This window comes from Lepidochelys kempii, chromosome 8, assembly GCF_965140285.1.
Source record: "Lepidochelys kempii isolate rLepKem1 chromosome 8, rLepKem1.hap1, whole genome shotgun sequence".
Taxonomy (NCBI): Eukaryota; Metazoa; Chordata; order Testudines; family Cheloniidae; genus Lepidochelys; species Lepidochelys kempii.
Genome location: NC_136387.1, coordinates 47,646,549 through 47,662,310, shown reverse-complemented (window position 1 = coordinate 47,662,310; position 15,762 = coordinate 47,646,549). Strand labels below are relative to the sequence as shown.

General features: G+C 46.7%; 1 protein-coding gene across 4 annotated transcripts in view; it reads left to right on the top strand.

The window, feature by feature from the left end:
- The window catches only part of PBX1 (PBX homeobox 1), a 242,936-nt gene extending 230,903 nt beyond the window's left edge, over positions 1 to 12,033 (top strand). For 2 of the 4 annotated variants that reach the window (XM_073356383.2, XM_073356382.2), the window contains exon 9: positions 5,068 to 12,033. In XM_073356383.2, the coding sequence (XP_073212484.1) occupies positions 5,068 to 5,160 (93 nt within the window). In that variant the 3' untranslated portion in view covers positions 5,161 to 12,033. The remainder of the gene's footprint in view (positions 1 to 5,067) is intronic. The other 2 variants (XM_073356385.2, XM_073356384.2) reach the window with 1 other exon arrangement.
- The last annotated feature ends 3,729 nt before the right edge of the window (positions 12,034 to 15,762 follow it).

Genomic DNA, 15,762 nt, shown 5'->3' with positions numbered 1-15,762 from the left:
TGTAGTGTGACTGCAAGTGTTTGCATACAAAGCCTCTGCGTTGTGCGTGCATATGTGTACACAAAGTGAATGTCTGCCGTAGGCTGTGTGTGCGTGTGGAAGTGTCTATTAGAGCTGTGGGAATAGGGATTTTTTTTTTTTTTTTGGTTTGAACTGAAAAATAAAATTGAAACAATTCATTTTGGGTTGACCCGAAACGAACATTTTTCAGAGAACCAAAAAATTTGGAAAAGTTTTGTTTGGAGCGGCATGTAAACATTTTGTTTCTTTCTTTAGTTTAACCTTTTTTTAAATAAAACTGAAGTAAAATTTGAAACAAAAAAGTAGTTTCAAGTCCAAAAATCAAGAAAACTGAAATTTTGTTTTTATTGAGAATTTTGGTGCGACTAAAACAATTCAGCAAATTCAACACAAATTCACAAAATGTTTCCATCGACCTGAATCTGCATATTTAGGGGCGGGGTGCGGGGGAGTTTGGACTGAAATTTTTCACCTCGTTCTAGCATCTACATACATACGCACATGTATGCCATCTGAGTGTGTCTGAGCACATGGGCTTTGTATGCTGTGTGTGTGTGTATTCTGCTTCTGCGCAAAACTGTTCTTTCACGGACAGCCTGCAATTGATACAGAGTAGCTTGGTTGCTGCTGTTTGTCTGGCTGGTTTTCTCCCTCCTTTCTGTAGACTACACTGCTGATGCATCCCCCGTGTTTGGTGGCTGCGTGGTGTTTCCTCCTGTTAGGATCATTTCTCCCCAGCCGTGCCATTGCTGGAGGGATTTAGGCAGGGAATCAGGCACACCCCACCCACCTCTGCCCACGGTAGCTGTGGTAACGGCATATGGCCCGTTTGCAGACACTCGCGCTTGCTGCTGACATCAGCCACTTTGGGGCACCCCATCATATTTCTGGGCTGCAAATGAGACTTTCGTACAGGACCAGGCTAGCTTGGGCTGTCACAGGCAGTGATGGATTCTCTGCGTCAGCGGAGCACTACGGAGGTAGGTGCGGAGGAGGAGAGGCGAGAGAGAGATGGCTCAGGCATGTCGAAAACAGGACAGCGGCTGCCACCGACTTGGGCGCTGGCAGGAATTTGGAAGGCTTAATTAAAGTAGCATCGAATCAATGTCAGAGTGAGATAAGGAGGCTGTGCGCACATCTGCTTCTCTCCAAAGGGGCCAGGCAGCTAGGAGAGAGGCGGCAACCAAGGAATGGCTGGTAACCTTCTGTTCCCCTTCTCCTCCTACCATAGTCTCCTGTAGTGTGCTGGAGAGAGCAGGTCCCTCTTCCCTACTCTAACAATGTGACTGTCCCTAGAAAAGCACCACATCTTTATCCATCATCTCCCTGAGACACACACACTCCACAGCCTGGGATACAGCTGGGAGAGCCCTACTCTGCTTTGCAAACAGCCAGCAGGATCTGTGACTGTGGCATCCCTGGGGCTGCTGATGGAAGGAACAGAGAGACCGTGGCGTTTTGCGGCACCCGGCCACAGAACAATGGGGTTTTCCTGCTCGCCAACACGGTGAATTTGTTGTGGAGTCATTAAGAGGGAATAAATCCAGAAACCCAGGAGGTCATTGCACAGAGTCCTTTCCCGGACGGTAATTGCACTTTAGGACAAATGAGCACTCAGAGGTGGCTTGTTAGTGATTTTTATTCTACTTAATAACCCGCAGGAAAGCCAGGCGGGGGATTACCCTGGGTGTTGACATGGCAATAAGGAAGGAAGACATCTCAAATTCCACAGCATCGGACACAGCTCACGTCCAGCAGGGCAGCCAGAGTTTGGCTGGGATCCTGGGGTCAGTTCAGCCATGAGGGCCCCTTTTCTGGAGTTGGTTCCTGCATGGAAAGGGATTTCCTGAGGCCCCCTAGGCCAGCCTGGATTGGGGGGCGCTCACTCCTGAGTGTGCTCACCGTAGAGATCACAACCCCATTGGCCTTTGAATGGCACCAAAGACCTGGGCAAATTCATGTCTATAATACTCTTCCTCCACAAGGGGTTCTCTGACCCTTTGCCAGGGCCCCCTCTCCTCCCAGCTTTCCCTGCTTTCATACCTGCTGCCCATCAGCAAGACCCAGCCTCACATCCTTCCAGCCGGAGAGGACTTCCATCGTTACCCCCACAGGGGGCGTGGTAGTTACTGTACCCGATGTGCACCCAGCTCCTCCGGCTGTGCTGCTTCCCCTTTCTGCCATCCTACCTCTCTCTGTCTCTTTGTCCTGGCATGGCGGAGCATCAGCCCAGGAGCAGGTCTCCATTATAGCACCTTAGCCTATTCGGTGCGGGCAATAGGGGCCAGACAGGCCAAGTCCTCTGGTTAACCCCAGAAGAGGACAAACGTGGGCAGGTTCTCTCCACATGGCCATGCCAGCACATTTCAAGTGGAAGGGCCACTCTGGTGGGCAAGAGGGGAGCGCTGTTTCCATGGCTTTTCTTGAGTCTCGGGCTTCTCAGCTGAAGACGTGAGCCGGGGGGCTGGTCAGTGCTAGTCCGTAACTCTTAGCAGTATGGTGCTTTTCATCTTTCGAAGCATTAGCTGATCCCCCCCAATATCTCTGCAAGGCAGACAGGCTTTGTTATCCCCCTTTCACAGCTGGCCAGGTGAGCCCAAAGCTGCTCAGGGAGAGTTGGTGCGAGAGCTGGGGTTGTGACTCCCTGTCTGCAGTGCAAGGAAAGTTTTCGTGGGGGCCCATGAGACCCTCGCCTTGGGAAGTGTGACAAGTTTTCTATTGTCCCTGTGTATGGGGATACCTGGTTCTCTGAGGTGTTGGGGAGAAGCACGTTAGACTCTCGATGGTGGTGCTGGGTTTTCTGACACGGACAATTGACCATTAGAATCTGGATTGTGAGCATCCAAATCTCAAAGATGTCAAAGTTCCATCAGGCTTCAGAGGGGTAGCCGTGTTAGTCTGTATCAGCAAAAACAACGAGGAGTCCTTGTGGCATGTTAGAAACTAACATATTTATTTGGGCATACCTTTCATGGGCTATAACCCATCCGATGAAGTGGGTTATATAGCCCACAAAAGCTTATGCCCAAATAAATGCATTAGTCTCTAAGGTGCCACAAAAATCCATCAGAGAGTGACAGCTTTTAGTCACTGTCCGCCTCAGTGGTATTTAACTGGATGATCAAGGAGGTACCACTGAAGGGATCCATATTTCATTCCTGACTCCCTACACCATGTAACCCCTCCATGCAGAATGGTCTTTCAGTATGACGGGAGAGCCAGCATAAAATCATAAGGCGTGGAAAAGACCAGAAGAGGTCTTCTAGTCCAGTCCCCTGCACTGAGGCAGGACTAAGTATTATCTAGACCATCCCTGACAGGTGTTTGTCTAACCCGATCTTAAAATGTAGTTTGAATGTAGTTTCAGGATTATACTGATCCTGCTTGGTGGTGCCCGGCAGCTCCCCTCACTCCCCAGTAAAAAGTGCATGTCTTTGCAGACGTGCCTGCCCCAAAATGATGTCGGAATGCTTGGGGTTTTTTTCTTTACATGTTCAGAGGGTGTGTGTGTCCATCCCAGGTATCACCTTTCACATGTATCCCATGGAGCCAGCAGGCTATTTATTAGCAGAACCAGGAATTTAATCTGTCCTTTTAACCCTGTATCCCAACATGGCATCTAGATGATGTTGCAACCATGATAAAAACTTGAAAGCAAATTTCACACAGGTGAAAAGGGCCAGCTCAGCAGTCCTTAGAGAGAGCTGCTGCCACCATGCGGCCTCCCCAGACTTGCAAGCATCTCATACTTCCCAGAAACATGTTGCTCTTCGACTCCCAGCTTTCTGGAGCCGTCCTTAGAGTTCAGCTTGAATCTGCCAGCTTGATGAGTCACTCCAAGCCACATCAACTTAAACTCAGTGCATGGCTTTGTTTCACACCCAGGGATGCATGCATGAAGGGACAGTTTTTACCATGGCACTTGACGGCTGAAAAATGTCTCCTATATAGGAAAGATCACGCAGTATGTGGCAACTTTGCAACCCACACAAAAGAAAGTACAATCCGCCAGGCAGGTAGTGATGAAACTGGCCGAACCAGATAAGGGGCGCTCCACCTCTGCCGAACCCCATCCCATCAGATTCTGCATCCAATGGGATGTCCTGGTGTCTTTCAGGTACAGAGGAGAGACAAAGCCCGCCTCCCAGTTGAAGGTGATTTGCTTGGATGGCCAGCCAGTCACAAAAACCATGTCTATACCTGCAGGCATCTGACCCATATCAGCACTGGGCACTGTTCCTGTATTTGTGTTGTGTTGTGTGTGTGTGTACAGCGCCTAGCACAAAGGGCTCCAGAACTGGAGTTTCTAGGCACTGGGCTAATACAAATAATCATAATAGTATAAACAGGGCAGAGATATGGCCTCTCGCCCTGCTTTGAGCTGCACCAGGCCAGATGTCCAAGTTTTGCCAGCGTAGACACACCCAAAATGTTTGGGTTGGAAAGTTTCAACTTTTCACCCCAAATTTGACTGTTTCAGGTTTGGGCTGAACGTTTTTGGGGTTTCGACCAAAAAACATCGAGGGAAGCGCTTTCCGTGAAAATGGTGGTTTAGTCGAAACCCCAGTTTTCTGGTTTTGACAGACAAATGTTGACCAGCCCTAATTTGGGCACCATCACCCTCCCCCGGCCCCGTACAGCATGAGGTTATGGCACGCAGTCGTTCAAAGTCTGCTCTCATGTCAGGTGCTGCACAGGGCTGGGGGGCAAGTTTGTGGCTGTGCTTGGAGGAGCTGTACTGAGCAAATACGGGCAAGTGGAAGCAGCCTCCGGTCAGCAAAGCCAATAGTGGGGATGGACAGTCTGTGAGGTGGCGTTCAGGGTAGGTTGCCCCATGGGGCTCAGGGCCAGATATTTAAAGGTACTGAGGTGCCTGAAGATGACCGGGCCCTCTGACTCCAGTAATATGGAGCCGCTTGGCAACAACAGCATGTGCGAAATGGCTGGAGCATGGTAGGAGCTAGCCAGGAGTAGGGGAGAAGGGAACGTTGGGCTTGGCTGTCCTGTTGATATAAAGCAACTGACTGAGCTCTTTGTTTCCCTCAGGCTAATGGAGGTTGGCAAGATGCTACTACCCCCTCCTCAGTGACCTCCCCCACAGAAGGCCCTGGCAGCGTCCACTCTGATACCTCCAACTGATCGCCCAGCAAATCGCATCCCTGGCTGACCCCGGCCCCACTTGGGGCCGGGGGTGGGAGGGGAGGGTGCTCTCCTGACACTGAAGCAGTCAGACTGGAGGTGGAACCAATCGGCCAAACACAAGAAGAGTCGCCTTCTCTTCTCTTCGTCGGGATGCTTTTTTCAGCCAATCTGGACACTTCTTTATACTCTTTTCCCTTTCTTTTCTGGGCAGAAGCCACCTCTCCCCTCACCACCATCCCCTCCCCAACCTTTTCCCTGAAGGATATTTTCAACAGTTAGAAGAATTTAAAGAGGAAAAACAAACAAACCAACAACAACAACAAAAGCATCTGTCCATTTCCATGCTGGTGTTTTGAAGAGCCAAAATTTACCTCACTCCTTTGCTAACAGGCAACCCACCTCCTTCAGCTTCTCTTGCGCTCACACTACCTCTTAGCAGGAATACTTCACATCTGCTCTCTCTTCTGCTGCTGCTTCACCACTCTTCCGGTTCTGGGGACAGAGCTAGCAGGACGCTTTCCTTTTCCGAAGTGATCCCAAAACCTCAGTGAGTCATCCCTAGGGCATTTCCAGCGACAGGGCAGATAAATGCATTCCCAGTGCTGCTGGGCATGTAGGAAAAGGGAGCAAAAATCCTCTGCTGAGGCTCTCCTCACTTTCAAAAGGTACCAGGACATTGTGCTTGCAAACAGGTGTAAATATCAAACGCTAACCCTTCCCTCTGCCACCGTGCTTTGCCTCAGACCCCAAACACAAGCCATTCAGCTCTGCAGCAAACACACCCGGCCTTTGCCAGTGTGCGAGGGAACCAAAATTAGCCAGTAGCCTTTGCATCATGGTACTTCTAGGAAGGAAACAGCAGAGAGCAGTGAGTGAGAAACTGTGGGCATCTGTAATGCTAACACTTAGCACTCATATAGTTTTACCCGATCATAGCACTGCAGAAACACTGGCGAGCAATTGATGGGGATGGGGCCAATTTGCACAACACTTATGTCTGTAGTGTCTTTTCTTGTTAGCACCGAGAGTGTTGCACTGGGTTTGAAAAGCAAGCCAGGCCTGGCTCGTGTTGTGTTCTGAGGGGGTGTGCATGCCTACCTGCTGGGGAACTGGATGGGCCCTGGGGTGCCCCTTCTGCAGGTACAGTGAGAAACAGGCAGATGTATCCATTGGTACAGTTTAGCCCTTAAAAGGTGTTCAGATAGCATCCTGTGAATTAGTAGGCATGAATGTTCCTTATAGCCAAGCAGATAAGCAGTGAAGACAGAAGGGCGAGGGGAGAGATGGATGCACACACAGTCAATACATAAGTTGTATGGACTGGATACTTTCAATAGCTATTAATAAACCAGGGCTGTTTTTGTCAGGGGGGGAAAATGCCCCATAAACTAAATAATTTTCTAGTTTGGGGATTTCTTTCAAATTAAGGTTCTGGTTTCAGTCCGCACCTTTTTGTGAATCTAAGACGTGACATGATAAGTACTAAAATAAATCATGTGACATTCCACCCAGCCAATCAGCACCCAGGATCTTCCAGCATTTTGCAGCAGGAGGATTTGCTCCCAGTGTTGGGTCTCCTGCAGGGCTTGGTCAGCTGTAGGGAGGAGAGGCTCCTGATTGGCTAAGAAGGAGGCGGGGTTTATTCTTGGTGGAACGTTCCATTGCACACTAACAAAACAAAATGAGATAAGGAGGGAAGGATGCAGCCAACTCTGACTTTTGCAACAGAGTTAAAATAGATTGATCTTTGTCTTCAGCTGGAGGCCTCTCTGGTGTGAGGGTGGTAATTCAAATGGGTGAACACAAAGCAGGGCAGCTCTGGTGGCAAGCCCTCCTCAGCAGGAGGGCAGCCTGCATTCAGAGTTCTGCTTGTGTGATGGGAGGGAATTACTGACTTTAATGGGAGGGATGATATGAAAATATGCCCAATCTTCTCTTTTACAAACTACAGCCCTGAGCCTGAAAACACGTACATGCAGCAGTCCCATTGACCTCAGTGGGTCTGCTCATAAGCATCAAGATAGGCATGTGTGAGAGTGTCTCAAAATCTAAGTCTTAAGAAGATCTCTGTGTGGGGGTTAATTATGCATACTGATCGCCATTTGCTAAATTGCAGAGCCATGTGATCATCAGTATCTATCCATGCACCTTTGAGCACATCATCTGCACTCTGGCCACTGACCTCCACTGGCCTTTTTTTTCCTACCAATTCCAGTATTAGCGTAGTGCAATTATTGAACTGCTTCAAGTAGCCACCATTTGAAATCAAAGCTCTGCCAGAAAAATAGCCATCCCTCCACCGAAAAAAATGTAGATTGGTTTGAGGCCAGACATGGGCAATAAACAGTCCTGCAAGAGTTTATGGACTTGAGATACTGAGTCCCTGCAAAAGCTAGAATTGGAAGCATGATTCTGTTGAAATGGGAAGATCCCAACTTACCAACAGGATGTACAACACTTGCTAATAACCCTGGGAGGCTCCAAGGTATTGGCTTTGAAATTTGTAACTATTTTTTAAATAGATGAGCTAATTTGGCTGGATTGTGTAGGTTTCTAAAATGTAGATATTTAGATCTCCCTCCCACCCCTGAGTCTTGTACAGTTGAATTCAGAGCTTTTTAGAAACTTGTACAAAAAATGACCAAAAAAATTCTCTCACTTTCTCCTGACAATTTTCCAGTCAGCTGTGTGCTGAGACACCCATGTTTAGAGGTGGAGGGATACAAAAAAATAGTCCCAATTAAAGTCCAACATGTGAGCCCCCTTTACTCACAATGGTAAGCAGTTACTCCCACAAGTAGTCCCTGCATTCTAGTTCATTGTGGTTATTCATGTAGCTACTCACCAGTGGGAGTAAATTGAACCATTTGGTCCTAAGCATTTAAAAATTGTCTAGATCATCTCTACCTGGAATGTATAGGACACATGATGGGGCAGCATGCTATCCTTGGACTGACTGGGATAGCGCATGACGCTGCCAGTCGGGCGGCGTCCCATCCCACACCTGTGCCTATAAAGCTTTTATACTGCATCCCGCCATCACGTATTCTCTCTTGCCTCGTAGCTAAATGATGATATACAAACACCAAATCGCCCCCCAGCTGTTCTCCCAATATGGCGTCTTGGCAACATCACAGCCTAGGGCCTCGGTCTATCCAAGAACTTTAAATGCATGCTTAACTTGAAGCATGTGAGCAGTCCTGTTGAAGTCAGTGATTTCAGTTGACAAATGGGAGTGCTTATTTATGGGCTTACAGTTCAGCATGTGCTTAAGTGCTTTGCTGGAGTGGGGTCTGTGGTCCAGATCCTGTGACTGGCTCTAGGCAGGTGGACCTTCCCACCCTCCCACTGCCTGCATGGTGCCTCAGTGAAACGAAGAGGCCTCCATGTATGTGCAAGGGCCGTCTGCAGAGCCAGCTGTGATGGTACCTTTTGAAAATGAATCATTTGAGAAACAGATTTAAAGCCATGCCAACATAAAGCAGCCTGCCCCTGGCGATCCCTAGTCTGCTTGAGAATCGAACTTCGTGCCATCCACCTCCAGTGCAGCAGGGATCAGTCCTCAGAAGCGGTTAGCTGGAGCTGCATTTATCCTCCTTGCAGTTATCTCCCTGTCATTCTCCCATTCACCACGGCATGACATTGACTCCTTTATGGTATTTAACGTGTCACGTTTTTTGGTTTCCTTTTTCGTTCCTTTTACATTTGTTGTTGCTGACTGGTTGGTTGCCTTTTTCTCACAAACTTTGAATTTTTTTTTCTTTTTTCTGCCCAGAAAATCCTAACTTCGATACCAAAAAAAAAAAAAAACAAACAAAATGAAACAAAAATTAAAAAAACAAAAAAACTGCAGAAAATTAAAAAAAAATTAAAACAATAAAAATTAAAAAAAAACCTTGATGATTCTTTCAGCTTTATTAACATTTTCCATTGTTTCTTGCGATTTGTGTCTTGTTCTTTGTAGCATTGATGATAATGAACATTTGATAATGAATGTTCTTGTATATTCAGATAAAGGAAAAAAAACCAAAAAAGCAGTCTGAATTTAATAGTGTTTATAATAAAAAAAAAATTTAAAAATGACCCTCATAGCACGCAAAAGTGAACGGGAAAGAATTTCCACTCCAGTTCTTTCTGTGGCAAAAAGCGCTTCATTCCTGTATAGTTTATAACACCAAACTACCTACATTCATCTTCTCTTTCAGTTTGGTTTTTTTCCATTTTTTTTTAATTTTATTTTATTTTTAATTTTCTCGCATTTGTGAATTAGTTCAAGAATGCTAGAAAACTGTAGAGTTGTGCACACTCGTTTCCTCTTACACAATGTTTAAAAAGTGACAGTAATTCATTTTGTAAAACTTAAAAAAATAATAAAAAAAAAAGGGTTGGAATAGTGAGCATAATAGGTACATTCTAACACTTTATGTTTATTAACGTTGAGACCCAGTTAATTACGTTTTCTTTTTGTTTGCCTTCCTTTTTTTTTTCCTTTCGGGGGCAATTATGATGATGATGATGATGATTTTTAAATTGTCCAGGACTATGGCCTTGTAAACGTCCCTTCCTCCACTTTTGATGTATATTCAAGGTGATGTGAAAAGCTTAATTGGCAAAAATCCATTTTTTTGGTTTGATTTTTCTCATGGAATCCGGTCGGCTCTGAAAGGACTTCACCCTGTTCCTCCTCCCTGAAAATTCAAATACTGCCGATCTTGGGCTCAGTTGCTCAAGTTCAGTGGAAGTTATGAGCCTAAATACCTTTGTAGAGATGAACCTAAGTGCCATGGTGTGGGCCAAGACACTCATCCTGCTAGGTGCAGGGGCAAGACTTAGCTATGGCCCCCAGTTCAGCAAACCACACCTACTTAGCAAAGCTTTTCAGCCTGTTCTTAAGTGCAGTTAGGGTCAACAGAGCACATGGTGAAAGTTAAGCACTTGCTAAACATTAGGATGTTTCAAAGGAATTTACGGTTGTTCAGCACCTAGATCCCATTGCATCTCTGTCTTTAGGTGCTGTTGAAAATCCTAGGCTAAACTGCTTTGCTGAATAGGGATGGACTTCATACTTAAATGCTTTCCTGAATCGGGGCCCCTGTGAAATGCAAGTCTTAGTCTCTGAGCTCAACCCTTTCAAATTTTGGAGTAGCAGCCGTGTTAGTCTGTATCCGCAGAAAGAACAGGAGTACTTGTGGCACCTTAGAGACTATCACATTTATTTGAGCATAAGCTTTCATGAGCTACGGCTTCATCAATTGTAGCAGGCCCAGCCTTTCACAGCGCAGCTGGCAGTTTCTTTCCGTCTATAATTCTGAGCACTATCAAATGGTAGGGTTTTGCTTTCCTTTTCATGATTGATCCCAGCAAAAACGTGCTGCTTCTCCTAGGGCTTGATCCAAACCTCATTAAAGCCAATGAAAGACTCCAGTGAACTTCGGATCAGGTCTAAAAGCACTGGCCCAAAACACTGATGTTTACAAAAATATCATTCCAGAACTTTGGCCATTATCATAGAATACATCAATATTTTGAATAATTGGATCCTCGTATTCTGATCAGCTTGTTAGAATTGGTGTGGAGTTTTTTGCCTCTCTATTGTGTATTGAAAAGCTTCCCCATTTCCTCATCGCCTCATCTAAACTCAATTAGGACCTCATCCGAAGCCTACTGATGTCAATGGAAATACTTTTTCACACAACCTGTAATTTAGACTATGGAACTCATTGCCACAGGATGTCATTGAGGCCAAGAATATAGCAAGATTCAAAAAGGAGTTGAAGATTTATATGGATAACAAAGATATCTAGAGTTACAATGTTAATAAAGAGTACTGGAAGGGAGAGAAAAAACATGTTTCAGGGATTAAACCAATCTCTATTAGGGTTTAGGATGAGCCCTTCATGGGCGCAGGGGGAGGAGGTCACCCCACATTTGCCTATTGTGGAGTTTCTTGCACCTTCCTCTGAAGCATCCCTTGCTTGCCACTGTTGGAGGCAGGATACTGGACTATACAGATCATGGGTCTGGACCAGTATGACTGTCCTAGGAAAAGAATTCCACGTACCTCCAGTGGGCTTTGGATCAGACGCTAAGGTAGAACACGTTTTCACCAGTCCGTGAACTGGACAGGAAGTTTGGAGATGAGTAAGAGCTAGGCCTTTGGCCTCCAATCCTGTGACCACTTACACATATGCTTAAATTTACACGCAGCAGGAGAAGGCGACTGATTTCACTGGGTCACCTCCCATGCAGAAAGTTAAGCACTTGTTAAGCTTTTGTAGAACCAGAGGGCTGTATTTGGAAGGCAGACGTACTTAGCATGATAAAGGAAAATAAAACTCCAGTTACCTCCTGAAAATAACACAGTTAAAGGTCCCAGTTCAAGGAGAGAGGTTTATAAAACCATTAATTTTAACCATTTCTTTCTTTTAAAGAGGTCCAAAAAAAAAATCTCAACTTTTCACATCACTAGTTGTTTTTGCTTTTTATCTTGAAGCTTCCTAGAATACTTTTGCTTTCACGCTCACGTTAGTGTTAGAATTAATAAAATATAAATCAGACATTGCAGGGTTTTTAAAACAAATTTCTCATTGCAAACCCTTTTCTTCTTGTAAAGATGTTCCAGTTGTTCTGAACTGCTTTTTCTTTGCTTTTGCTTTGCTTTTTTTTTCTAATGGATTCCAATTATAAAACCTAAAAGACTCTGCTGTGACTTGGTTTTGAAACTTTAAGCTTTTCTGCTTCTGTAAAGACAAAGGCCTATGTCTTTTTGACCCCAACTGAAACTTTTATGTTCTATAATGTTACTAACAAGGTGTAGGTTTTACAGTCTCCTGATTTGTACTGGTAATGCATATTCCAAATAAATAGTTTCTTTTGTTGCAAACACTGGTGTATTTCTTCAAAGCAAAACCAAACTGCTGAACATGTATGGTATTTTATATTCAAAGGCAAAATATAAGCGTGAAACAAAGCGGAAGCTAGTTGGAAAGGCGATTTGAAGGGCTGTGTATTGGTCAGCTCACATTCACCCCAAACCCAGCTCTGCCAATGAACCTCAATCCTGACCTCCAACACTGTCATACCACAGAGCTGGGGCATTCATAGATCTCAGAATGCGTCACAAAGGAGGTCAGTATCATTAGGCCTATATTACAGATGGGGAAACTGAGGCACAGGGCGGTATCATGACTTACCCGCCAGCAGTTCAGTGGCAGAGCTGGGAATACAACCCAGGTTGCCTGTGTCTTAGCCCAATGCCCTTCTGCTAGGGAACACTGCCTCCCCTTAAGCTCCCTTATTCGTTAACACAGCTCTCTGACAAAACTGCACTGAAAGAAGCCATCTCCGCTGAATCCACCTGCTGGTGTCTCTTTGTTCAGGCCTCTGGTGACTGTGGCCTTTGGCTCCACCTAGTGATAGCACATCAGTCCCTTGCGTCGCAGTCTGTATTTTGCATGCTAACCCAGTCCTGGGCATCCACCCAGCTCTGTCAGTGCACCTTGTAACTGACCTACTTGCTGCATCACCTGCTAGTCCGGCCCTGAGCAAAGATGTCCGATTCTGCTGAGTTGCCTTCCAACCGTCATTCTTCCGCAGCAGCACAGCGCTGTAAAAGACACGGTTCCTGGAAAAGCTCCTGACTTGGTCTGCCGCAGCTACAGGTCGTCCTGGGTGGCTAGGATCATGAACATAAAAGGAGGACAGGTATGAAAACGAGACTTTTCCAAGAGCAATTAATTGCTGCTCTCACTCTTTGCCGTGACATGTCACCCCATCCCCACAGAATGTCGGCTGATAGCAAAGAGATGATGATACAGAAACTAGAGAGGGAATGGACTTATTAGTGCATCTACTTCATCTTCCCCACCCCGGCCACTGCTGGAGACTTCCCTCCCATGTCGTCTCCCAGCTTTTTGCAGCCTGGTTTCACATGACCCCAGAGATGGAGCTTTCACCATGTCTCTTGGGAAACTAATGGGGCTCTGCCACCATTAGGCAGCACTGCCTGGCGTTCAGCCTACGCCTGCTTTAGCTCAATGGCATCCCCTTACTGATGCATGGCAGAGGGTAATGGTGAATCACGCTTTTGGGGCTTGGCATGGAGTGCTTCCCAACAAGCCTTAGCTACGATGTTCCCCACACACACACACTCACACGGACTTCTGGCCTCCGTATTTCTCCACAAGTGGTGCTCCCTTTCCAAGGAAAGCGTGTCAAATGTTTGGGAAACAACTGACTCTGAGTTTCACTCTGGGCGTTATCAACAGTCCAGACAACCTGCAAGAGCCTCATGAATCGGGAAGTGAGCTCTGACTTGGGAAGTGAGCAACTCAACCCTGGAAGGAGCGCCTGAAGTCGCTCTACGCTGCACCTGAAGGAGTGATTGTAGACATACCCCAGCTAGCGTTGATCTGGCTACCTCACATACCGTGAAGCCACAGCAGCACAGGCTAGCCACCTGCGTGTACGGCGGCAGGGGAGCCTGGAGATGTATCCTGCAGCTTCACTGCTACAGATGCCCAAACTAGCTAGCTTGAAGTTAGCTGAGGCATGGCTACATGAGCTGCAATCACACCTCCACTTGCAGTGTAGACATGCCCGTCTAGGCACAGCCCCTCCTGGGGGACAGCCTCAGAGTTAAGCCTTAAAGAGTGGGCCATGGTTGGTCCCCTAGCCTGACTCGTTCTTAGCTGCGGAAAGAGACAGGCGGGGCACCGCTGCTCTGCCTTTGCACAGAGGCTCCTGCGGAGCCGGAGTGCAAGGACCTCTGTTAGGCCAGAGCCCTGAGCAAGGGAGACATAGTCCTTGTGCACTAGCCAATGTGCCAGACTCACTTTGACCCCATCGGCTTAATACCATGTGACAATGGGGCAGGAGGGCAAAGCTGACCCCATATTGCATGTCTGGGCTAAAGTCCTTTCCACCCGAGCTGGTCAAAAGGTGTATTTTTTGGTATTATTTTTGTAAAAAAAAAAAAAAAAAAAAAAAAGGCCTTTGGACAAAATTTGTTTTTCAATGAAAAGCCATCAACTTCAGTAACATGTTTCTGTGACATTTTTGTAGTCGCCTTTTTTATTGTAAACATTTTTCAGAATCACTAGAAATGGTTTGCTCCCCGACCCCACGTTTGGAGGCGGGGGGCTGCTTTTTGCTAGTCAAAATGCTGCAACAAAGTCTTTCAGGAACATTTTTGATTAAAATAAAGTGGCTCACTTCCAGTGTTCTTTGTGGAGTCGTTGGAGCCCTGCGGGTCCCAGGATATGTTAGAGACACACAAGGTGCGTGAGGTAATACTGTTTAGGGGACCAACGTCTGCTGGTGAATGAGACAAGTTTTTGCCCTCTACCGAGCTCTTCTTCAGGGCTGGGCCAGAAGAAGAGCTCTGAGGAACTTGAAGGCTCGTCTCTCTCCCCAACAGACGTTGGTCCAATGGAAGATATTACCTCCCCACCTTGTGTCTTTTAATTTAAAAAATATCAGATTAAATCAGTTTCGATCCCTGCAAGACAACATTTTTCAGGGATTTTTTTTCATTTAATTTTTCAGCTGGCTTGACTTTCCACTGCTTTATGCTACAACCTTTGTTCACCTAAGGGTATGTCTACACTGGAGTTGAAGGAGTCCTTTCCAAAGAGCCATGTAGATGGGATGCTTTGAGCAGCCAGAGGGGCCAGATGCCCTTTGTACAAGGTCAGCTGAAACCTTAGGGACACTCTCAAAGTGGCTGGTCCTTCCCAGTGCCATGCAGCCATGGCAGTGTTGCTGTTTTTAGTGCTAGCTTAGTCAGCACTAGAGCAAGGATGGTGACCTGTGGTGGAAAGTTCCCCTCCATATCCAGTGTAGACATGACTTCTGAGTCTGGCATTTGCATCTGGCTTTGGTTATTCAGGCTGTTCAACGCCGCCTAAGGGAACTGGTGTCTAGATGCCTTCAGCAGCTTTGAAAACCTCATTCTCCAACCCCCTCGCCCCACCGCCCAGCATACTAGGTGGCACGAATGCCAGTGCTACCGGAGATGTGACAAGCTTAAAGAAAGTTTGAGCATGCCAGGAAGAAGCTGAAGCCACAAGGAAGAGATTGCCCAAGTGGCTCCAGCTCTAAGTGACCTCTCCAAATACTTTGAACCAAATCAGGTGAGTCCCTAAAGGTTCAACTGGTTTCTTCACTGGGTGTCCTGGTAGCTCCTCAGCTGGCATTAATGGGCATACCACCACTACAGCCTCGACCGCCTAGGGAGGTTGATGTCTGCAAAGTACTTGGAGATCTTTGCATGGGAGCTGCCATGACAGTGACTTTCTCATGTCATTGTTTAAATGATTCGTCTGCTGTATAGGCCCTTCAGCCCACCTAGTCCCACACACCTCCGGTAGTACAGTCCTCTCTGCCAATTGCATGTCCCTGCTATCCCACTGCAAGGGACCCTGCTGCAACCTGTGAGCAAAGGGCATTTCCTGCTAGCACTGCAAGGTCCATTTCAAAGCTAGATTTGCGTCTGGAAAACTCCTGCAGGCTCCAAGAAGCAGCCAGCCCCGGTGCAGGCCATAGGGCTTTGTGATTCTGTTGCTGTGTGTGAACATGGTTTTCCCAGTGGCTGGGCCC